Raw genomic sequence first — 27,008 nt, forward strand, 5'->3', positions numbered from 1 at the left:
GCCAATCTATTACAAAGTTACCAGAGATGAACAACCGTTCACACTCACATTCAGACCAGTGAGCAAGTTAGAGTAGCCAGTTGACTGAATGCACATCTTTTCATCCATTTATCCATTCACCAGTCCAATCCAAACATCCATCCATCAATCATTCCATCCATCCTTAAATCCATTTATCCATTCTCCAATCATCCTGGCATCAATCTATCATTCCATCCATCATTCCATTGATCCATCCCACCCACCATTCTTAAATCCATTTATCTATTCAGCAGTACAATCCAATCATCCATCCTTCAGTCAATCATTCCACCCTTCTATCGATCCATCCATCCATCTGTCTGTCCATTGATTGATCCATCCATCCTTAAATCCCTTTATCTTTTCACCAGTCCAATCCAATCACCTGTCTATCAATTACATCATTCCATCCATCCATCCATCCATCCACCAATCCACCCATCCTCGAATCCATTTATCCATTCACCAGTCCAATCAAATCTTCCATCCATTCATCAATATATCATTCCATCCATTCATCCATCTATTGATCTGTCCATCCTGGAATCCATTTATCCATTCACTAGTTTCATGAAATCATCCATCCATCTATTCATCAATATGCCATCCAGCCATCCAACCGTCCGTCCTTTAATCCATTTATCCATTCACCAGTCCAATCCATCCATCCATCCATCCATCCATCCATCCATCCATCCATTCACCCATCCATCCATTCACCCATCCATCTATTGGTCTATCTATCCTAGAATCCATTTGTCCATTCACTAGTTCAATCAAACCATACATCTATCAATCTATCATTCTATCCATCCATTCATCTATTGATCCATCCATCCTGGAATCCATTCATCCATTCACCAGTCCAATCAAACCATACTTCATAACCTGACACTCGATTGCTATTAATATTTTCAATGTAAGAGCCATCAGCATGCATAATAAACTGTAATTCTGCAAACTATATATACATAAATTACACATACCTTTAATAAAAACATGTTTATTTTTATTTATTATTTTCTGTTATTATTATGATTTAATTATTTTAGAATTCTTCTCATTGCTGATTGTTAGTTGCTGTTGGATTGCAGTAAAATACAAACTGCACAACACATTTGACATATTTAACCCACGGTGAACTGTCTGTGTTCCATGAATCCAGGGTAAACCTTCAAAGCTCTTTGTAGTGTCAATAAAATGCATGCCATTAGTGGTGCAGCCAAATCTAACCTCCTCCTCCTTTTTTGGCAGTGGGATGCAATTAACGAAATGGACGAATACTTCAGCCCCATTCATACGTACCAAGTGTGCAATGTCATGAGCCCTAACCAGAATAACTGGCTCCGTACCAAATGGATCCAACGCAGCGGCGCTCACCGAGTCTACGTAGAGATCAAGTTCACGCTTCGTGACTGCAACAGCATGCCAGGAGTCCTTGGCACATGCAAGGAGACCTTCAACCTCCACTACTGCGAGACAGAACATGATGTGGGAGCCAGCCTCCGAGAGAATCAGTTCTCCAAGATCGACACCATCGCGGCTGACGAGAGCTTCACCAACGTGGACCTGGGAGTGAGGAGGCTTAAGCTGAACACAGAGGTGCGTGCTGTGGGGCCTATAAGCAGGCATGGCTTCTACTTGGCCTTTCAGGATATCGGCGCCTGCATCGCCATCGTCTCGGTACGAGTTTACTACAAAAAATGCACAGGCCTGGCCAGGAATCTGGCCGTATTCTCTGACGTGGTGACGGGGGCAGATTCCTCATCCCTGGTGGAGGTCAGAGGTCAGTGCGTGGATCATGCTGAGGAGAAGGACACTCCCAAGATGTACTGCAGCGCTGAGGGGGAGTGGCTTGTTCCTATTGGACGGTGTGTGTGCAGTGCTGGGTTTGAGGAACACAGAGAGGCTTGCATTGGTAAGTGGACTGATTGAATTATTTTCACCAAATGCAAAGATGTTTGAAGACACATCAGTTTAAAATGAGTTTCCGTATACTGTACGGTGAATAACAAAAGTATTGGCACCCTTTAAAAGGATGCACGAGAAAGCTAACTATTACACACGGTGTTTTGATTTTTAATATTCCTCCAAAGTACTGCAAACTGCTAGCTATCTATTTAATTATGTATGTGTGAGAGAGAGAGAGAATTGCGACAGGTTAAGAGTCAGACTGACAGAGTCAGAGTCAGGCGTTCGCTCTCTGTACTAATTTCGCTTTACTCGCAGTCCTGAGCATAAGGCCACATCGTCATCATGAGCTAAGCGAGTGCTTTTTAAAATGCTGGTCAAAACAGAACAGAGCATCCGTGCCATCTTCATGTTGCAGCACTTTGCTTTTCCAGGATGGGTAGAGAAAAAAAACAGGGGAGGAAATATCCATTTCAAAGCGAATGAGTCAGTACATGCTCATTGGGTGCTGGGGAGTCCTGTCAAATCCACTTCACTTAGCGACTTGATTTAACCCACTTACACTCCTCCACACATGTTCGTCTGCCTCCGAGGGCCTGACTTATTCATAAAAGCTTGTAAACAGAGATTTATCCAATCAGATTGAGCTTGACGAGCCGTGATGATGTTCACAGGGGTTCATTAAGCAATAGCAGAGCTGCTAAAGTGGGATGTATTTGTTTGGAGTTGAATGATAATGCAGAATTCTGCAGTCTGTTTAGGGCTCGGTTAAAAACGTATGAGATGTCTAAGGTTATTAAATGTGCTGACTGGCTGAAAAAAAAAAAAAGACTTTTAGCAACAGAATTTGTTGTGAGAATCCTGACCAGTGAGTCAAGTTGAATTCTGGATTCTGATTGGTCAGAAGGTGCTGTTATTCATTGTAAAGTATTATTAATGCGCTTTTCTGAAATACAGTGCTGTACAAAAGTCTTAGGCACATGGAAAGAAATGCTGTTGACCAAAAATGGCTTAAAAATAATGAAAAGAAATGAAATGTCTCAACATTAAAGCTAGACTGCCTTTCAGATTTTTCAAGTGTAGGTCATGAAAAGAATTTTCCCCGACACCCAATTATTTTTGTTTAGTGGACCGAAAATGACTGAATTTGAATCACAGACTTCCAATTTTATTAGTTTTTTTTAAATAGAACAATTAATGAATTTATCTCCACGTGGCCCTAAATTCTCCGCTATTTTTCCTGTTTCACCCTGACCCAACTCAAGATACTACATCATGCATCACATCACGTGGTGGGCTTTCGCCGTTCACGCAAGGCATTGTGGGATACAAATTTGAAACAGGAGAGAAAAACGGAGGGCGTGAGTGTGCGAATGAAACATGAAAGACCGACTACATTAACGGAAAGAAAGCGAGAAGAAAAGACGTTATGTTATATATGAAGGAAAGGAAACGCAGGATCAAACTAATAAATATCGGCGCTCAGCGAGCACCTCGGTGTGATCAGGTGTTCGTTTAGAGACAGAATGACGGAACTGTCAGTGCACGCTCAAAGGGAAACCTGTAGATGGCAGTAATGCAACACTGTGGATGCCAGCTGCCGTAAAACCCAAAAGAAGAAGAAGGAGGTAAACCTGCGCATGCGCACACGGACTTCCTCTGTCTGCTTGACTGCGCAAAGCGAGCGATTTCATGCACATTATTTGCTTTAATCCTGTCAAATTAAATAACTTCCCAGCCACAGAATGGCCTGATATTTTGTGAGATATTACGGAAATAAACAGATATCACAATCACCACATTTCAGACAGAACTAAATTTCACCGATTTTATGAAATCGAAAGGCCGTCTAGCTTTTAAAAAAATACTATAAACAGTAATCAGTAAGCCATAATTAATGAAACAAAGTCAATATTTGGTGTGAGACGACCCTTTGCTTTAAAAAAAAAAATACTGTAGTAGTCTGAGGTCCAGTGAGTGCAGTTTGATGCGGAAATGATCTGTAGGTTTTCCTGAGCATCTTCCAGAACCAGCCCCAGTTCTTCTGGACACTTTGACTGTCACACTCGCTTCTTCATTTTGCACCAAAACCCAGCAGCCTTCATTATGTTTTCTTTTTTCATCTGAAAAGTGCTCTCTGATGGAATATCCACCTTGATAACAAACTGGATTTGGCATCCACCTTGATAACAAACTGGATTGGAAGATGAACAGTAATATTATTTTTAAGAAGGCCCAGTCCAGACTATTTTTTCTTAGAAAGTTGAGATCTTTTGATTTGGGGAGACCAATCTTAAACACATTTTATCATGGAATTGTGGCAAGTGTTTTATTTTATGCTGTTGTATGCTGGGGAGGAAACATGACACTGGAGGACAGGAACAAATTAAATAAGCTTATTAAGAAAGCAGGGTCCATCACAGGCATATGTTTGAGTACAGTTGAGCAAATTCTAGAGGAGCGGGTGATGAGGAAGGTGAACAGTGTCATGTTGAAAGATGATCACCCACTGTACAGCCTATTTGTGAGGAGTGGAAGGAGTCAAAGGCTCCTTCTACCCAATTGCTCCACTGAACGGTTTAGGAGGTCTTTTATTCCTGCAGCGATAAGACTTCTTAACAAAAACTGCTAAGTACTTTTAATCTTGTAAGTATTCAACTGCGCTTTTAATGGCAGTTTTAGAAATTTGCTGTGATTCTTTGGGAGTTTTATGATGAACTGTTTTTATTTTTTATATCTTTATCTATTTATATTTCTCCTTCTATTTATGATGTGGTTGTCCTGTCTTACTGTTATGTGTTGTATGTATGGTCAGGTGGCGTTCAATTTCCCCCTTGGGGATTAATAAAGTTCTTCAATCAATCAATCAATCAATCAATCAATCAATCAATCAATCTACTGCTCAGACACATTACAAACTTTTTTTCTGTAACATTTAATTTTGTGCTGGAAAACAAACAAACGTTTGGAACTCTAAAATGTTTTTGTAATGTTGTGACTTGATAATGCAGAAGTCATAAAATCGAAATCTATAACAAAGTTTGTATGAAAAAAAAACCATAGTGTGTCTAAGACTTTTGCACAGTACTGTATATGATCAGTTTTATTGTAACATACCGTATTCTACATAAGTGAAACCTAAAAATAAAAACTCGAGTCAGTTTAAGGGTTCTCCGATCTGTCGCCTGATGTTGTAGCTTCTCTGTGGGTGCTTGGTTGTTTTATAAACATTGCTAAAGACATTAGAAATTATGTTTCTGTATAGTGCATGTTTAATATTCATATCACGTTAGATTCAGTCCAAGAAATTACGTTCATTACATTGATTTATTCCAAATATTGCTTTCAGTCAACTTGAATCCTTTTTTTTCCCTTTGTTTCATCTGGACATAATTTTTATTCAGTGTGACAGATCGACACAAAACACACCTACGCTTGACAATAAAATACTGCTTTCTTACTCAAAATTCTTCACACACTGCAGTATCGTATACCAGTGTGCTAAAATTAGTCTGTTATGAAAATATTTCTTTAAAAGTAGTTTTGAAAGGCTTCAATCAGGCTGTAAATCATACAGTGTATTCATATGTGTATTCATATTCTAATGCAATGCATAAAATTGTTCTTTGGTAAATGGCTGTGCTTTCGGTTAGTAATTTCTGACTGAAACTCACTGCAGCGTTTGTGATTTTTGGCACGTTAATGTGAGCGGGTTTTGCATAATGCATGTTTTAAAAGGGTCAGAACACCTGAGGTGTGTTTGCATAATCATTTGAATGCAGATTAAACACTTATTATAGTGGAAATAAACATCTATAGCCTCCCAACATCGGCACGTCAGACAGATCCATCGACAAAATCTTGTTCATTCATTCATTCATTCATTCATTCATTTATATATTAGTTAGCCAGCCAATGATAAATATTAAGAAATATTAAAACATGCTCTTTTGGTAATATTTATTAAATTGCTGTGGTACAGTATAAGAGCAGGCCAGGTTCGAGCCCCGGGGCCGGCGAGGGCCTTTCTGTGTGGAGTTTGCATGTTCTCCCTGTGTCTGCGTGGGTTTCCTCCGGGTGCTCCGGTTTCCCCCACAGTCCAAAGACATGCAGGTTAGGTTAACTGGTGACTCTAAATTGACCGTAGGTGTGAATGTGAGTGTGAATGGTTGTCTGTGTCAGCCCTGTGATGACCTGGCGACTTGTCCAGGGTGTACCCCGCCTTTCGCCCGTAGTCAGCTGGGATAGGCTCCAGCTTGCCTGCGACCCTGTAGAACAGGATAAAGTGGCTACAGATAATGAGATGAGATGAGACAGTATAAGAGCAATAAATAAAACACTTTCAGATATGCTGTTATAGAAAAATAATCCACTTCAGAATGACAACATTAACACTGCTTTGTCACACCACCCTGTTGTTGATTATTTTCCCGTCACAGCATGGCATGAAATGTTTTGTTCCTGTTCTTCCACGGCAAATTATCAACACATGCATATTATTTATTTATCACAGACTGACGAGACATTCTTTAAAACGTTTTATCCATTCATAGTTACATTTAATGTTGTTGATGATTTACTTATAACAGTACACATAACACGGAATGACAGAGGAATGGATTTTGGTCATGAAGGAAAGATCTGTTGACTCAAAAACTAATGGGAGAGATGAGAGAATCTCAGTCATGACCGAAAGAATGAAAGAGGATTGGATTTTGGTAATGATTGAAAGATCTGTCGACTCAAAAACTAACACGAGAGGAGAGAATCTCAGTCATGACCGTAAGAATGAGAGAGGAAGAGATTTTGGTCATGACTGAAAGACATGTTGAGTCAAAAACTAATGAGAGAGAGAGGAGAGAACTTCAGTCATGATGGAAAGAATGACAGAGAAGTGAATTTTGGTCATGAATGAAAGATGCATTGACTCAAAAACTAATGAGAGAGAGGAGAGAATCTCAGTCATGACTGAATGAATAACAGAGGAGTGGATTTTGGTCATGAATGAAATACCTGTTGACTCAAAAACTAACGAGAGAGAGAGAGGAGAGAGTCTCAGTTATGACTGAAAGAATGAGAGAGGAATGGATTTTGGTTATGATTGAAAATCTGTTGACTCAAAAACTAATGAAAGAGAGGAGAGAATTTCAGTCATGATGGAAAGAATGACAGAGAAGTGGATTTTGGTCATGACTGAAAGATGTGTTGACTGAAAAACTAATGAGAGAGGAGAGAATCTCAGTCATGACCGAAAGAATGACAGAGTAGTGGATTTTGGTCATGAATGAAAGATCTGTTGACCCAAAAACAACAAGAGAGAGGAGAGAATCTCAGTCATGATCGAACGAATTAGAGGAGCTGATTTTTTTTCATGAATGAAAGATCCACTGAGTCATAAACTAATGAGAGAGAGGAAAGAATATCAATCATGACCAAAAGAATGAGAGAGGAATGGATTTTGGTCATGAACGAAAGATCTGTTCAGTCAAAAACTAAGGAGAGAGAAGAGAGGACCTCAGTCATGACCGAAAGAATGATAGAGGAGTGGATTTTGGTGATGACTGAAAGATCTGTTAAGGCAAAAACTAACGAGAGAGAGAATAGAATCTCAGTCATGACCGAAAGAGTGAGAGAATGTTGGATTTCGGTCATGACCGAAAGATCTGTTGACTCAAAAACTAATGCAAGACAGAGGAGAGAATCTCAGTCATGACCGAAAGAATGAAAGAGGAGTGGATTTTGGTGATGACTGAAAGATCTGTTAAGGCAAAAACTAACGAGAGAGAGAACAGAATCTTAGTCATGACCGAAATATTGAGAGAATGTTGGATTTTGGTCATGACCGAAATATCTGTTGACTCAAAAACTAATACAAGACAGAGGAGAGAATCTCAGTCATGACCGAAAGAATGAAAGAGGAGTGGATTTTGGTCGGATTAAAACTTACAACAGCACACCACTGGGTTTTTAATTCCTCATGTAATTAATCTTGACTAATTATTAATTCATGGTTAATAGACTTCCTAATGAGCTGTTTGATAATGCTGTATTTCTTACTGTAGTGAGGAACGTTCATGACATAATGCACACTTATTGTAATGTGCTACATTTTTATCCACCACATTATATCAGAAAAACCAATAGCTTTTCTGGACAATATTAAAGCTCCGTCATGTGACTTCACTATTGTACTGAAGCTCAGGTTTAATCTGTTGGCTGGCAGTCTAGGTGGAGGATGACAGTGGTGAAAATGGGAAGGGGGGGTCGTTTTTCTGATAAAGGAATGAATTGTATCTCAACCAGACGGAGCTTCGTCTTGTCAGTCAAATCAGACACACGCACACACACACACACACACACACACACACACACACACACACAAAACCTCCTCCGTGGTTGTTCATTCAGAATGGAGTCTTTTTCATTACTGTTTCATAATTTATTGCGATGGACTCTTGTGTTTGCCCATGTGGGGTTTTGTGATGGCTGGAAGAAAGGCTTTGGACTGAAGGGAAATGACTGCGAAGACGTCAACTGTCGTCTGGTCACCTAGATTATGACTTGTGTCTGGGGATTTTTTTTTCCCTCTATTTCTTTCACGATGCAGAAAGGCAAACACTGCAACATAATAACATGTGATGACTTGGTTTAGAAAGGCAATTTTGTCAATCGCTGGATTTCAGAGGTGCGTAGAGTAGCCGAAAACCTTACTGAAGTAGAAGGACTGCATAAGACGTAAGAACAGCTTCTTATCCTGTGCCGTCAACGTCATAAATATCTGACCTGATCCATCCTTGCCATTAAACTGTTCTTCCACTTGTACCTCCTGTAACGTCCTCCTGTTTGTACGACCTCACTGTGCTCTCTGTACACTGACTGTCGTGTGTATTTTTTGCATATTGTGTATCGTCTGTATATGTTGTACTGTTTATATTGTTGATAGCAAACATGCTGATAATGTCTCATCTCATTATCTGTAGCCGCTTTATCCTGTTCTACAGGGTCGCAGGCAAGCTGGAGCCTATCCCAGCTGACTACAGGCGAAAGGCGGGGTACACCCTGGACAAGTCGCCAGGTCATCACAGGGCTGACACATAGACACAGACAACCATTCACACTCACATTCACACCTACGCTCAATTTAGAGTCACCAGTTAACCTAACCTGCATGTCTTTGGACTGTGGGGGAAACCGGAGCACCCGGAGGAAACCCACAGGGAGAACATGCAAATTCCACACAGAAAGGCCCTCGCCGGCCCCGGGGCTCGAACCCAGGACCTTCTTGCTGTGAGGCAACAGCACTAACCACTACACCACCATGCCGCCCTGCTGATAATGTATACTGTATATTATAGATATTATAGATGATACAGATTTTTAAACATATTGTTATCCCCTCGGCATATACAGTACACTACTGTTCAAAAGTTTGGGGTCACTTTGAAATGTGCTTATTTTTGAAAGAAAAGCACTGTTCTTTTCAATGAAGATCACTTTAAACTAATCAGAAATCCACTCTATACATTGCTAATGTGGTAAATGACTATTCTAGCTGCAAATGTGTGGTTTTTGGTGCAATATCTCCATAGGTGTATAGAGGCCCATTTCCAGCAACTCTCACTCCAGTGTTCTAATGGTACAATGTGTTTGCTCATTGCCTCAGAAGGCTAATGGATGATTAGAAAACCCTTGTACAATCATGTTAGCACAGCTGAAAACAGTTGAGCTCTTTAGAGAAGCTATAAAACTGACCTTCCTTTGAGCAGATTGAGTTTCTGGAGCATCACATTTGTGGGGTCGATTAAATGCTCAAAATGGCCAGAAAAATGTCTTGACTATATTTTCTATTCATTTTACAACTTATGGTGGGAAATAAAAGTGTGACTTTTCATGGAAAACACAAAATTGTCTGGGTGACCCCAAACTTTTGAACGGTAGTGTAATGCGGGTGATAAAGCTATCGCTCTGTCCATCTGTCTGTAAAACATTTTAGTTTCTGGACCATAAATCAAAAACTATTAGGATTTTTTTTTTTCATGAAACCTCACAGTTATGTTAACTGACTAGAGGACTTGTGCCTTTTGACATTTTGGGATTTCTGTGATTTTTATTTTTTCCATATATCCATGGCAACCAATTCAACTTTGGAGAATTGGAGTGGGGTTTCATGTGGGCCCCGGGGGGATACATCATCTCCTGATGACTCTTGTATGGAATATTGTATATTATGCATATTGTATATAATAATTACAGTAGTTATTGTAGATTGCATATTTGTGATATTGTGTAATGTCTATATTGTCCATATTGTACATTACAGATAGATATACATTTTTCTTATACTGCATATACATAACTTACATTTAACAGTTATTCCACGAAATCAAGTCGTACATGAGCTGATAGCCGACGAGGCGCGTAGCACCGAGTTGTCTATAACCCACGTACAACGAGATTGAGTGGAATAACTGTTGTATTCTCTCCACATTCGCTGGATTTTGAGAAACACAGCATTTTTATCTTATTTTTTTGCAAATTCGATAAATAAAAAATTGATACAAAACGTCCGACAAAATCATTTCCACTTAGAATGTAAACAAACCAGCGAAATGACAGGAGCAATTTGTGAAAAATGCAATAATAATAATAATAATAATTCTTGAAAAAACAAGATAAGTTCTTAAAATCAAATACTTTCATTCCATATTTTGTTGCTTTTTTGTATTTTTTGGAGGGTTTTGTTTTCGAGGCTACTGCCTCATATAGAGACTGTAGCCACCATGTTATCATCTCATCTTATCTCATCTCATTATCTGTAGCCGCTTTATCCTGTTCTACAGGGTCGCAGGCAAGCTGGAGCCTATCCCAGCTGACTACGGGTGAAAGGCGGGGTACACCCTGGACAAGTCGCCAGGTCATCACAGGGCTGACACATAGACACAGACAACCATTCACACTCACATTCACACCTACGCTCAATTTAGAGTCACCAGTTAACCTAACCTGCATGTCTTTGGACTGTGGGGGAAACCGGAGCACCCGGAGGAAACCCACGCAGACACGGGGAGAACATGCAAACTCCGCACAGAAAGGCCCTCTCCGGCCACGGGGCTCGAACCCGGACCTTCTTGCTGTGAGGCAACAGCGCTAACCACTACACCACCGTGCCGCCCCCATGTTATCATGTTGTAAGAATGAGTGTAACAATAGTGCACTGCGCATACACATGTTCCGATTAAAATGACCAGTGAGTATAGTTCACCATTCGAAATAAATGGACTAGACTAAAGAAATCGCTTTCAGACATGTTTATGATTATGACAGAGGGAAAGTGCGTTCCTGTTTTAAAATATACTCCAGGTCGTCCCCCTTTCCTCACCTTCTTCGGCCAGTGGGCCCATGTGTGATGTAGATGTGACGCACTTCCGAGTTGTTACAGGAAGTAGTCGAAAAGAGTATTGAGACCACTGAGCTCTAGCGCCGGGCCTTTTCTGGGAAATAAGAGTTTGGGTCATGGCGACAGCATGTGTATGTCAGCCTCGGTTCGGAGGTTTTGTTTTCAAAGACTGTAAAAGGTAAGAGTAGAATAATATAAAGTACAGACACTTGGTATATTTTACTTCTGTGATTTTTAAATTGTTCATTTTTGGATTGCGCTTCATTTTTGTGGCTACTGCCTCATAGAGTAAATATATATGTTGTATTTACTGTATGGACATGAGATCAGAAACATTTTTATTTATAAGCATAGCCACATGGACCCATAGGGTGCCTATTTTTATTTCATCCTTGGTTGGTTCAGCAACACGCTCCGCCATTTTGTTTTTCTCTACTCATGGTATATAAGCTGATATCATAGTAGTAGAGTAGCCAATTGGAGTGCACGATTGCTCATATCTAGTGAATGTGGATAGAATAAATACATTTATTTTTTTCGCAATCCAAATCCTGCGCTCTGATTGGCTGGCAAGCGGGTCTGTATCCTACAATACAGACCCCGGTTACGGACCTCTGGTGACTCGCTTGTTCACAACAACAACAAACATAGTAGCATTTTTTGTCAACATTTATCTTTTTTTTATAAGATTTATTTATAAGATTATCAAAAATCTTATAAATTTTTGCCAGCATTTCTCAGGAGAATAGCATTAATTTTACAGCATGGATAGTGATAACGACAGTGTTCACAGCGAAAGCAAGTTTTACTACCCTGAGGAAGAAGAAATAAAACATTTCAGGAGAAAGCTAAAAACCTCTAACTGTTGCTAACGCCGAGCAAAAACATGGCTGAATCCTGAATGACTCCTATTTGTATAAATAGGGGACTACATAGGCGGCAAAATGTAGTTGTTTTCCTGCCATGGAAGTGCACTTGTATACCGAGGAGGAAGCCATTTGCATTACAGCTGTGAATGAGGATTCAAAATAGCATTAATTTTACAGCATGGATAGCGATAACGACAGTGTTCACAGTGAAAGCGAGTTTTACTACCCTGAGGAAGACAAAATTAAAGAAAACATTTCAGGAGAAGGGGCGGCACGGTGGTGTAGTGGTTAGCGCTGTCGCCTCACAGCAAGAAGGTCCTGGGTTCGAGCCCCGGGGCCGGCGAGGGCCTTTCTGTGCGGAGTTTGCATGTTCTCCCCGTGTCCGTGTGGGTTTCCTCCGGGTGCTCCGGTTTCCCCCACAGTCCAAAGACATGCAGGTTAGGTTAACTGGTGACTCTAAATTGACCGTAGGTATGAATGTGAGTGTGAATGGTTGTCTGTGTCTATGTGTCAGCCCTGTGATGACCTGGCGACTTGTCCAGGGTGTACCCCGCCTTTCACCCGTAGTCAGCTGGGATAGGATCCAGCTTGCCTGCGACCCTGTAGAAGGATAAAGCAGCTAGAGATAATGAGATGAGATGAGATTTCAGGAGAAAGCTAAAAACCTCTAACTTGCTAACAGTTTGATCTCATTAGTTAATGAGGCCCATTTTGCACGGGCGCAGATAGAGGGGGGGACGGGGGGGATTCGTCCCACCCAGATTTAAATTCACCTCGTTCGGTCCCCCCCACTTATAGGGAGGAAAAAACGTCTATGCTGTCTTTCTTTGCATAAGGCAAACCTCACGGAAAAATCAAAAGACTAATTACCATTCGGTTTATTGAGGTGCACAGCAGTACATACATAGTTGCAACTGCGCAGACTGCACAGGTTGCAAGCTCGAGCTTGGTTGCTATGGTTACCCACAACAAGTTTGACAGGCATATCGGGGACAGCTCCTCCTAGTTCAGGACCCCAACACGGCATGATGAAGGGTGCCAAAAGGCAGAAAACGATTGCATCGTTTTTTCAAAAAAAAAAAAAACGACTGTAAGTAAACTGTGCCTTACTTTATCATATCACCTTGCAATTTTTTGATAGTCTGTTCAAAGTAATGTCGTAGTGAAAGTAAAATCGTACGGAGTAGAGATGCCTGTCTGGTAGCCTCCTTCTTTCGGTGGTAGCCTGTAGATACAGTGCTCAGAAGGCAGTTTTAATGTTTAATCTGGCGTTCCCTGCCATAATTTCAGCGAGCATATTGTTTCATAAGGAAACTTTGCGAAGAGCTGTTGACTGACTGCCGCTCACGCAACACACAGGCATAGTTAGAAAGTCAGGATGCACTGGTTTACACTTTACACACACACACGTAGCCCAGCCTCTCGCTATGTTTAACAGTTGGAACTTAGCGGTTTTAAAACTAGTTTTGCAGTTTTGCAATTTCTGTGCGTGATGATAATGTGTAAACTTTGGATTTCCATAGGCTATGTTAAAATGTTATCATTGTCCTGGCCTGCAGGTAGTTCCTGGTGATGGCAGTGAGGGAGGTGAAATAACATGTATACACACTACCGTTCAAAAGTTTGGGGTCACCCAGACAATTTTGTGTTTTCCATGAAAAGTCACACTTTTATTTCCCACCATAAGTTGTAAAATGAATAGAAAATATAGTCAAGACATTTTTCTGGCCATTTTGAGCATTTAATCGACCCCACAAATGTGATGCTCCAGAAACTCAATCTGCTCAAAGGAAGGTCAGTTTTATAGCTTCTCTAAAGAGCTCAACTGTTTTCAGCTGTGCTAACATGATTGTACAAGGGTTTTCTAATCATCCATTAGCCTTCTGAGGCAATGAGCAAACACATTGTACCATTAGAACACTGGAGTGAGAGTTGCTGGAAATGGGCCTCTATACACCTATGGAGATATTGCACCAAAAACCAGACATTTGCAGCTAGAATAGTCATTTACCACATTAGCAATGTATAGAGTGGATTTCTGATTAGTTTAAAGTGATCTTCATTGAAAAGAACAGTGCTTTTCTTTCAAAAATAAGCACATTTCAAAGTGACCCCAAACTTTTGAACGGTAGTGTATATATACACACATATATACACAAAATGGAATCATTTGCTGACAGCTCAGTCCCCCCCCAGTTCAAAAATCCTATCTGCGCCCCTGCCATTTTGGACCATGTTATCCTCATACATAATATTACGTTAGGTAAAAACTTTAAACCAGTACAATCTCTTCTTCAAAGTTTCACCAAATGCCTTTATTTATGCAATATAAAGGTCATAATACTGTATAACTTTGGTTGAGCAAAAACACCGAGCAAAAACATGTCTGAATCCTGAATGACTCAATTTTGTATAAATAGGGGACTACATAGGCGGCAAAATGTATTTTTTTTCCTGCCATGGAAGTGCACTTGTATACCGAGGAGGAAGCAATTTGCATTACAGCCGTGAATGAGGATTCAAAATGGCGGCTCGGCTCGGTTTTCCCTTTCGGGCACTCTCGTTTTCTGTTAGAATTTGGTAAAGAAAAAAATAAATATATTATTTACCAGCTTAAGGTCGGTCCGTATGGTGAAATACCGTGACCTCGGCCCTGAATACTGACCTCGGCCCAGAGGGCCTCGCTCAGTACTTTCAAGACCTCGGTCACGGTATTTCATGATATGGACCTCCCAGCTGGTAAATAACATATATATTCACCCCCCCCCCCCCCCCCCATTTTTTCTGTATCGCTAGAGAGACACCAACTGCCTGAACCAAATTCCTTGTATGTGTCAACATACTTGGCTGATAAACATGATTTTGATTCTGATTCTGAAAATATTACTCAAGTGAAAGTAAAAAATACATACTCCAGAATAAAGCATCATCATATCGCGATATGGCAGTCATCAGGGTCCAAGTATTTTGGGGGCATTTCTGAGCATTACCGCAGGCTGTAGCAGACAGTGTTACACACAGATTTGATACCATGAGGAATTTTCTGTTTAACAAAAGAAAGAGGATGTTTCAATTCTAACATAACAATGTTCCAATTTCCCTTAATTGGCATGAGATTGGGCATTTTAGTGCCCCCTGAGGCTAAGCACACAAAACATTATGACTATTATGATGAGGTGGTACAAACAAAACTGGCTGATTAGATGTGCAATTTAGAAAAAATGCTTTTTTTAATTTTTTTGGCACAAACATTTGCAAAGCTTAATGGTTCATGGGGCTGCTTTTGTTTGATTTGAGTCGAGGAATTGAAAGAAGCAAGAAGGTTTCCTCTGAGTCTTCTCGTGTGGCAGAGGTTTGTGTTGGTGGACTGATTTTTTATTTATTTATTTTTTTTTTTTACTTTTTTTCATGTTACTGTAACTTACAATTATCCCCCCATACTGTCTGATTGCTACTTGAGTCAGAGTCAGAATGTACAACCCCATTTCCAGAAAAGTTGGGACACCGTGTAAACTGTAAATAAAAACAGCATGTGGTTATTTGTGAATCATGGAAACTCTATATTTCATTGAAAATAGTACTGTACAAAGACAACATGGCGGCACGGTGGTGTAGTGGTTAGCGCTGTCTCCTCACAGCAAGAAGGTCCGGGTTCGAGCCCCGTGGCCGGCGAGGGCCTTTCTGTGCGGAGTTTGCATGTTCTCCCCGTGTCCGCGTGGGTTTCCTCCGGGTGCTCCGGTTTCCCCCACAGTCCAAAGACATGCAGGTTAGGTTAACTGGTGACTCTAAATTGAGCGTAGGTGTGAATGTGAGTGTGAATGGTTGTCTGTGTCTATGTGTCAGCCCTGTGATGACCTGGCGACTTGTCCAGGGTGTACCCCGCCTTTCACCCGTAGTCAGCTGGGATAGGATCCAGCTTGCCTGCGACCCTGTAGAACAGGATAAAGCGGCTAGAGATAATGAGAATGAGAGACAAAGGCAACATATCAAGTGTTGAAACTGAGAAATCATATTGATTTTTAAAAAATATCTGATTATTCCCTGTTTTTTTTTTTTGTCTCAGGCACTGAGAGACAGATTCCTTCCTCCTTTTTCCACACAGATCAATTAGCCAAGCCTGGAGAGGTGACAGCAATTCAGTCAGACAATTAACAGCTGTTTAATGCTCATTAACCCCAATGAATGTGTGATTGCACAATATTTTCCAAAACAAAGTGTCAGCATCTGCGCTAGATGTGACATTTTTGAGTCTTTTCAGCGATTTGAGTCATTTCTTGACTTGACTTGTGTGTGTTAAATGGCAAATAATTATTGCTATCTTGTGTCATCTGGTCATATGATTGTATAGTCATATTTACAAGCAATATTTTTCAGATCTAGTTCAAAACAGACTGAACAGAACTCATTTAACTTATGAGAAAGAGAGATGAGAGCAGATCAAATTTCGGTCATGACTAAAAGATTCACTTATGCAAAAACTAACTGCTGAGCAAAAGAGGAGAGAATCTCAGTCATGACCAAAAGCGTGAGAGAGGAATGGATTTTGTTCATGACTGAAAGACCTGTTGAGTCAAAAACTAATGAGAGAGAGGAGAGAATCTCAGTCATGACTGAAAGAATGACAGAGGAGTGGATTTTGGTCATGACTGAAAGATGTGTTGACTCAAAAACTAATAAGAGAGAGGAGAGAATCTCAGTCATGACCAAAAGAATGACAGAGGATTGGATTTTGGTCATGAATGAAAGATCTGTTGACTCAAAAAGTAATGAGAGAAAGGAGACAATCTCAGTCATGACTGAAAGAATGACAGAGGAATGGATGTTGGTCATGAATGAAATACCTGTTGAGTCAAAAACTAATGAGAGAGAGGAGAGAATCTCAGTCATGACTGAAAGAATGACAGAGGAATGGATTTTAGTCATGACAGAAAGATCTGTTGAGTCAAAAACTAATGGGAGAGAAGAGAGAATCTCAGTCATGACCGAAAGAATGACAGAGGATTGGGTTTTGGACATGACTGAAAGATCTGTTGAATCATAAACTAAAGAGTGAGAGGACAGAATCTCAGTCATGACCAAAAAAATGGCAGAGGAATGGATTTTGGTCATGACTGAAAGATCTGTTGACTCAAAATCTAATGCAAGAGTAGAGAATCTCATTCATGACTGAAAGAATGACAGATAATTGGATTTTGGTCATGACTGATAGACCTGTTGAATCATAAACTAATGATTGAGAGGAGAGAATATCAGTCATGACTGAAAGAATGACAGACAAATTAATTTTGGTCATGACTGAAAGATTAGGTGATTTAAAAACTACAGAAGCCCCTTTTAAACAGAGACCCCAACAACACTGAACCAAGCAAAGCTGGTATAAAGCTTCCCGAGTATTTGTTCTTAGATAGATTAACATCACTCTAGAACCATAAGCATGACGTGTAACATAATGGCGCGTCAATGTCTAGTTTGACATGTGTGTAACATATGATTTGGAAATACGAATAACCCGAGAATACTGCCACTGCTTTCAAAACAATAATGAACTGAGTGTTGAAGTGCTTTTGCTAGCCGTACACATTTATACCGCTGTTAACAGCGAACTAATTCTTCGGAGATTTTTACATCCCCAGGTGGCGGGTCGCACAAATAATACATCAGCAAAATACCACACTTGTTCCACCATACCAGCTCTCACTTTTACATAGTCGGCTGGCTCTGTGACTACTGTACCTTCGCTGCTGGAACAGCAATGCCCCCACCTCACTCACCCACCCACCCATTCAGCGCTCGTACGCCTTATACAGAATGGCGAGGCGGAATAAAGGCACAACATTCCCTCCTTGAACAGATTGTGTAAAAGGAGCTGGAGAAGACAGAATCCTGGAAATGACAAAAGATTCATTGGCTCAGAAACTAACCTGTTGAATGAGAGAGGATTGAATCTCAGCCAGAAAAGATTGGATTTTTAAGAATTTCAGTCATGACCGAAACTGGGAGAGAGAGTGTTCAAAGTGATGCTCGTTCAACCGTTTAACAATTATCTCTGTAATGTGAAGCTTTTGGGATAAAAACGTCAGTCTCTTTGTTGAGAGAACAAAATTCTTATGGTGGATTAAAAAATGTGCAGCAATGTTTATTTATTTATTTGTTTGTTTATCGATCAGTTAATTGGAGGAGACTCCAGTGTCAGCACTTTAGCAGTCACATGCAAAGCTGTAAATTCAAGTTTTTCAAAGTCTTCAGGACAGAGGACTTTGTGCTTTCCAGGTGACAAGCTGATTTTTTTAATTTTTAATTAATTAATTATTAATGTCATTAATTAATTAATTAATGACACTGATTGATTGGTTGATTGATTACAATGTTTATACAGGAGGCTCTCATCACCGTGGTGTTTTTCAGAGAGGCGCTGCACATATATAATCATATCTATCTAATAAACAAATACTACAAACCCGATTCCAAAAAAGTTGGGACAAAGTACAAATTGTAAATAAAAATGGAATGCAATAATTTACAAATCTCAAAAACTGATATTGTATTCACAATAGAACATAGACAACATATCAAATGTCGAAAGTGAGACATTTGGAAATTTCATGCCAAATATTGGCTCATTTGAAATTTCATGACAGCAACACATCTCAAAAAAGTTGGGACAGGGGCAATAAGAGGCTGGAAAAGTTAAAGGTACAAAAAAGGAACAGCTGGAGGACCAAATTGCAACTCATTAGGTCAATTGGCAATAGGTCATTAACATGACTGGGTATTAAAAGAGCATCTTGGAGTGGCAGCGGCTCTCAGAAGTAAAGATGGGAAGAGGATCACCAATCCCCCTAATTCTGCGCTGACAAATAGTGGAGCAATATCAGAAAGGAGTTCGACAGTGTAAAATTGCAAAGAGTTTGAACATATCATCATCTACAGTGCATAATATCATCAAAAGATTCAGAGAATCTGGAAGAATCTCTGTGCGTAAGGGTCAAGGCCGGAAAACCATACTGGGTGCCCGTGATCTTCGGGCCCTTAGACGGCACTGCATCACATACAGGCATGCTTCTGTATTGGAAATCACAAAATGGGCTCAGGAATATTTCCAGAGAACATTATCTGTGAACACAATTCACCGTGCCATCCGCCGTTGCCAGCTAAAACTCTATAGTTCAAAGAAGAAGCCGTATCTAAACATGATCCAGAAGCACAGACGTCTTCTCTGGGCCAAGGCTCATTTAAAATGGACTGTGGCAAAGTGGAAAAATGTTCTGTGGTCAGACGAATCAAAATTTGAAGTTCTTTATGGAAATCAGGGACGCCGTGTCATTCGGACTAAAGAGGAGAAGGACGGCCCGAGTTGTTATCAGCGCTCAGTTCAGAAGCCTGCATCTCTGATGGTATGGGGTTGCATTAGTGCGTGTGGCATGGGTAGCTTACACATCTGGAAAGACACCATCAATGCTGAAAGGTATATCCAGGTTCTAGAGCAACATATGCTCCCATCCAGACGACGTCTCTTTCAGGGAAGACCTTGCATTTTCCAACATGACAATGCCAAACCACATACTGCATCAATTACAGCATCATGGCTGCGTAGAAGAAGGGTCCGGGTACTGAACTGGCCAGCCTGCAGTCCAGATCTTTCACCCATAGAAAACATTTGGCGCATCATAAAACGGAAGATACGACAAAAAAGACCTAAGACAGTTGAGCAACTAGAATCCTACATTAGACAAGAATGGGTTAACATTCCTATCTCTAAACTTGAGCAACTTGTCTCCTCAGTCCCCAGACGTTTACAGACTGTTGTAAAGAGAAAAGGGGATGTCTCACAGTGGGAAACATGGCCTTGTCCCAACTTTTTTGAGATGTGTTGTTGTCATGAAATTTAAAAATCACCTAATTTTTCTCTTTAAATGATACATTTTCTCAGTTTAAACATTTGATATGTCATCTATGTTCTATTCTGAATAAAATATGGAATTTTGAAACTTCCACATCATTGCATTCCGTTTTTATTTACAATTTGTATTTTGTCCCAACTTTTTTGGAATCGGGGTTGTATGAATAAGAATTATACAAATAAAAGCTAAGAGCAAAATATTTCTAAAATGTAATAACTCGAGGAAAGAGATTTACTTTGTGGACATTCCACAATATTAACTTTAAATGGATAAAAAAAATGTATTATAACCTATAGAGGGCTTTCGCGTGACGTCACCGCACCGCGAGATTTTGTTAGGGCGCCATATTGGAAGACCAAGTACACATCTATGCAAGTATATACATACATAAAACAAACTACACCTGAAATGTAGCAGCAAATTTTATTTTATTAACATGTTAACAGTGTTTTCTTTACTACATTAACAGTTGTTCCATTCTATGAAAGACCTGTTCAGAATTTATTCATTTATATTTCATATAATAATCAGTGCAGATTAAATGAAATTCTCCACTATCATGTTAAAAAAACTATAGCACTTGACCACTATTGCAATCTGTATTCATGCTGTTATGGATTTTTTTATTTCATAATTTATTTTTAATTTACTACTTATCTCTTTTTATTTATATATATTTGAATTATTTGGACATGGGGGAAAACTATATTTAAAATCCAAAGAGGGATGGAGGGAGGAAAATTAAAACAAAAGAAAGAAATGAAATATATAACATAAATGTGATAAAATTAAGGATGTTTTTATTCAGTAAACATTTTAAAAAATGTTCTACAACACTCTAGCCTAGTGAGTTACCAGTAACAAAATGGTCTGAACTTATTCTGTACTGTTGTAGACTTGAAGTATTCAGATCCGCTCTGCATAAAGCAGCTAAATCCTCTCGCTGTCTCCCGGCAGAAAGCTCCTTGGTTTGCTCCCCTTGTGTCTCAATCACAGCTGGTATTCTGTAGAAAGACTTCTTTTCACCTTTCCCATCAGCTTTGTTAGAACCCTTACACAGCACAAAAGTTTACCATTGTAGGTTTTTGATGATCCAAGTGCCTCATGGGTTCACATACCGCGCGCTGCCGTTATTTCCCCCTAATCACGAGTTTGTTGGTCTTCCAATATGGCGCAGGGTTTGTTTACTTCCAGTTTCGGGTGACGTCAGTGAAAGGGGTCTATAGTTAATTAAAAATGCTAACCGTTGGCAAACTGCTGTGATAGAAGAGGAGTAAAACACTTTGAGACGTACGCCTGTGCAGTAACAGTAACGCCACGTATTTCATATTTTATTTTTTTAATCGCTCTCGCTGGAACGTCACCTCATGGTGAAGGTTACTGAAAATGATAAAACTGATTCCACCTTGTTTATGCATAAACATGTTATTACAACTCATTAAATAGTCCTGTGTTTAGTCCATGAATTTGAGCAGTTAGGTCCAAAAAAAATTAAATAGTGCCCAATAAATGGAGATAAATGTACTCAGTTGCTTTGGGTCCAATGGGGCAAAGTCTAACTGTGTATTTTCTCCACTTTACAACATTTTCCTTTCCTAATAGTGATATTGGCAGGGACGTCTCTAATAGGTGCAGTCAGGTCCCTTTTTTCATGCAGCAAGTCTCTTTAAAGACATGACGTGTTGCTATGCAGCCTATTAGCACTGGCGGGAGACATTTAATAACATAATTAAAATGGGACGCCCATGGGGGATCGTTCAGGTAGATTAAACTTCTTCATTAGCATCAGACTGGACCTGCTGCCAAAACACCAGAGAGAGAGAGAGAGAGAGAGCGAGAGAGAGAGAGCAATCTGAGACTGCGATCATCCCCGCTGAAAAAAAATCCCAGATTTTACAGCTTGTGTGAAATCTTTGAGCCTTTTGAAATATTCACTTTTACCTAAACATGAGTGTATTAGAATGAAAAAAAAAAATCAGTGCCAAGATAAAACCTTAGTGTGATAAAACCTTAATTTCAACATTTGTCGGAGATGTAAAAAATATTATTATTATTATTATTATTATTATTATTATTATTATTATTATTATTATTATAAGATGTGTCATGACAAGAATATTCTGAACAAGTGTCAGAAGATGACATAAGAACCTTATAACAAGATGTGTCAGAAGATGACATAAGAATGTTGTCAGGAGTCTTAAATTGATAAATTGACATAAGAATCTTATGCACAAGTGTCAGAAGATGACATAAGGATATCGTCGACAAGAGTTATAAACTGGCATGAGAACCTCTTCAACAACTGTCATAAAATAACATAAGAAGCTTATATCAGTGTCATAAGATGACAAGAACCTTATGTCAAGATGTGTCAGAAGATGACATAATGTTGTCAGAAGTCTTAAATTGACATAAGAACCTCACGCACAAGTGTCAGAAGATGACATAAGAACCTTACGTCAAGATGTGTCAGATGACATAAGAGCCTCATGTCGACAAGTGTCATGAAATCACTTAAGAACATAATATCAACAAATGTCAGACAATGACAGAAGAATATTGTCGACAAGAGTTATAAACTGGCACGAGAACGTCATCGACAAGTGCCATAAAATAGCATAAGAACCTTATATCAATGTCATAAGATGACAAGAACCTTATATTAACAAGAGTATGAAGATGACATAAGAAACTTATTACAAGTTGTGTCATAAGTTGACATAATAATGTTCTGAACAAGTGTTGAAGACGACATAAGAGCCTTATATCAACAAGTCTCAGAAGATGACATAAGAACCTTAAGTCAAGATGTGTCAGAAGATGACATAAGAATGTTCTGAACAAGTGTCAGAAGGTGACATAAGAGCCTTATTTCAACAAGTGTCAGAAGATGACATAAGAATGTTGTCAGAAGTCTTAAATCGACATAAGAACCTTATGCACAAGTGTCATGAGATCACATAAGAACATAATGTCAACAAGTGTCAGAAGATGACATAAGAATGCTGTCGACAAGAGTTATAAACTGGCATAAGAACCTCATCAACAAGTGTCATAAAATAACATAAGAACCTTATATCAGTGTCATAAGATGACAAAAACCTTATATCATCAATAGTATGAAGATGACATAAGAACCTACTATGAACAAGTTTCAGAAGATGACATAAACTGACATAAGAACATTATGTCAACAAGTGTCTTAAAATGGACATATTAACCTTATTTTAACACGTGGCATACCGTAAAACAACATAAAAAAATAATGTCCACAAGTGTCATAAGATGACGGAGGAACATTTTGACACGTGTCATAAGATGACATAAGAACCTTGTGAACATGTGGCAGAAAATGATGTAAGAAATGTATTTTAAGTGTTGAAAGTTGATCTATTTTAACATGATAAGAAAAGAACATTACATCAAAATGTGTCAACAAATGTTATGACACAGGAAGTATCACGAGATGACATAAGGATCCTTTTTTTCCGTCGATTTAGTTGATAGTGTAAAGATGTTGTTGCTACAACCACGAGCCACAACTTTTCAGCTTAATCATATCTCCAGTCAATTCTTCACTTCTTTGCCGGGTCCTAATGGTCATCAAAAGGTTGACATAACAGTCTGAAATGACTTTTCATTGCATCTACGCCGCCCATGTGCACTAACCCGAGAACGCTCACTGTCAGTTGAAGGGCCGAGCAGCTTCCCTTCCTACAGTTAACGACTCCTCAAGGTCGCACTCGATTTAGGCAGGTTCGGCTCCATCTATCAAGCAGTTAGAACGAGACGCCACATTTCTTTCACAAATTGATCGGCAATTCCCCTCCTTCACTTGTGCTTCTGTCACTAACAAAGTTAAAGAGCACAGGTTTTAGGACAACTTGCTGGGAGTAGGAGAATAGGTAACTTATAAAAATGTTATTTTCTCTCATATAATATATTACATGGCATTTACACCCATGGATTTCTTCATTAGTTATTAAGTAGATACGCAATATGGGTGTCATAAACATGCCGTACAATGTTACATGTCAGTGATGCAGTATATGTGGCAGATCACAGAATCCAGGGACACATGTCGGCCCGGGGGCATTTTGAGTTATTGACAGATTCAGAAAGTACAGTTTCTAAGCTTTCCAGTGATGCCTTCCATGTGGAGATCTGACAATATTTGAAGAATGTGTGGCCTTTTGAAAGTGTATACCTCTTAAAACAGAAAAGGGAGAAAATCGCCCTCAAAGTTTTCCATCTCAGTTACTCTGGGTGCAGGGCAGGCACATAATGGTGCTCATTTGCATGACATTAAGGAAAGCCCTACCCCCTACGAGGTAACACGATACTACTTTCATGTAAACAAAGATCGCCACGTCAATTTTCCTTCCATGCAAAGTATGCCCAACACAATTATGAAGTACAAAAATAAGTCCTAAAGTATACTTTAACATTTTGTGGTTGAAAAATTACTCACACCGTAAGAAAGAAAGATAGCACGATGATGACACAACTAACACAACGCTAGTTTCATTTTTTTTTTTTTTTAAGATATTTTTTTGGGCTTTTTGCACCTTTATTGGATAGGACAGTGTAGAGACAGGAAATGAGCGGGAGAGAGAGACGGGAAGGGATCGGGAAATGACCTCGGGCCGGAATCGAACCCAGGTCGCCCGCATTCATGGTATGGCGCCTTAACCACCTGAGCCACGACGCCCCACAACGCTAGTTTCATGTAAAGCCTCGGTCACAACCGGCCGTACAGTACGCGCTCCTACGGCCGGTCTACACGCAAAAAACGCAAGAAACGCACGGAGGGTGCGTGTGAAAAGCACGAGAGCGCGCGTGTGACGTGCTGATTTTCGAGCCGCAGACCGGCCGCAGAGGTTCTTTGTCATGTCAAACAAACTCTACGGGCGCTTACGTTTTTTTCAGGTTGCAAGACAAACTTACGGCCAACGCGCGTCTTTCTCCATGAACAAAAAAAAAAAAAAAACGCAGCGATTTGGGAAACGCCAAAAATCACGCGGCCAAAAAATCGTACGTCCGGTTGTGACCTAGGCTTAACCAAACCACAACACTCTCCGTTACATGCAAAAATAACCACACAGCCTTAGATTAATAAACTCACCCCATCAGAAAGAGAAACGGCGCCTTGCACACACCAATGCCTCCGATGGAATCATGTAGTCCTAGAACGGTCCGTGTATCATCCGATCATTCAAGTATTCCATTCAATCTGGAAAACGAGGTTGCGGTTTTTTTTGCTAGAAATGGTGATCTCCGATGTAAATACCGTGTGTCTGTTTGCTTCGTGGTGTGTCAGCTCCTCTGCGCTCTGTTTAGTAACTCATTCCATAGTGAAATCACACGCCTGTATGCAGCTTAAGTAGCCACGAGCTCAGCTCGTATCATACAGCTGATTCGCGGAAAAAATAAACAAAAGACTTAAATCATCATGTGAATGGCCCATATGGTAATTTACCCACGCCCCCAGCAGGCTACAGTCCTGACAAAAACAAGACAATTTGCAACAAAAAAATGTATGCTTTTCCAACAAAACAATCTATTATCTGAAATACTGATTGCATTCTTCAAGAGCTCAACTTGCACATGATGGAAAAAAACAAAAATCACAAATTAAAAAAAAAAAACTGCTTCTTTTGCGATTATCTCGTATTCGTTTCGGCCGACATGCGTCCCTGGATTTGGTGAGGGGTCACATATGTTTGGGTTTTTTTACATAATAAAATACAAACAATAATTTATTCAAATTAAATTCGGGTTTATGTAAATTTGCACAAATGTTTAGAGACAAAAAGGCCTTGTGTGAAAGCAGCCTAAGTATACTAACCCTCAAGATGAGTAATGAACACAAGTCAGTCTGGAAAATCTCATAACACGACTTCAGAACCTTATGTCAACAAGTGTCATAAGACCTAAGAAGCTTATGTCAATGAATGCATACATAATTTTAATACATACTGTAGCATAAGATGACCCAAGAGCCATATGCCAGAAGTGTTATAAGATGACTTAAGAATCTTAAGTCAATAGCCGTCATGTCATAAAAACCAAATGTCAACAGGTGTCAGAAATTATTTAAGAACCGTAATGTAGCAAGTGCCAGAAAATGACATAAGAACTATACACTAAGTCAAAAAGTGTCATAAGATGACGTAAGAATGTTCTAAACAAAGGTCATAATATGGGATGTGAATCTTATAATCTTATCAATGGTCATAAGATGGCCTAAGAACCTAATATCCACAAGTGTCATAAGATGACATGTAAGAATGTTACGCCAATAAGTGTCATCAGATGACAAAACCTTCTGCCCACTAATCACATAAGGTGGCATAAGAACTTTGTCATAAAGTGGTATAAGATGACATAAGAATGTTATGCCAGCAAGTGTCGTAAGATGACATAAGAACATTACACCAACAAGTGTCATTAGATGACATAAAAACCTTATGCTCACAAACCACATGAGGTGGCATAAGAACTTTGTCATAAAGCGGCATAAGATGACATAAGAACATTATGCCTACAAATCACGAGATGGTGTAAGAACTTTGTCATAAAGCAGCATAAGATGACATAAGAACATTACACCACCAAGTGTCATGACATAAGAACATTATGCCAACAAGTGTCATAAAGTGGCATAAAACCTTATGCCCACAAACCACATGAGATGGCATAAGAACTTTGTCATAGATTGGCATAAGATGACAAAAGAGCATTATGCCAGCAAACGTCATCAGATGATATAAGAACCTTATGCCCACAAAGCATATGAGATGCCATAAGAACCTTATGTCATAAAGCAGCATAAGATGACATAAGAATGTTCTAAACAAAGGTCATAATATGGGAAATGAATCTTATGTCAACAACGGTCATAAG

The 27,008-nt window shown here is 39.6% G+C and overlaps 1 protein-coding gene across 1 annotated transcript in view; it reads left to right on the forward strand.

Moving 5' to 3' along the window:
- The window catches only part of epha8 (eph receptor A8), a 112,510-nt gene that overhangs the window by 34,410 nt on the left and 51,092 nt on the right, over positions 1 to 27,008 (forward strand). The window contains exon 2 of the mRNA XM_060910470.1: positions 1,276 to 1,939. Within this exon, the coding sequence (XP_060766453.1) occupies positions 1,276 to 1,939 (664 nt within the window). The remainder of the gene's footprint in view (positions 1 to 1,275; positions 1,940 to 27,008) is intronic.

The sequence above is a fragment of the Neoarius graeffei genome, chromosome 26 (assembly GCF_027579695.1).
Source record: "Neoarius graeffei isolate fNeoGra1 chromosome 26, fNeoGra1.pri, whole genome shotgun sequence".
NCBI classification, from domain to species: domain Eukaryota; kingdom Metazoa; phylum Chordata; class Actinopteri; order Siluriformes; family Ariidae; genus Neoarius; species Neoarius graeffei.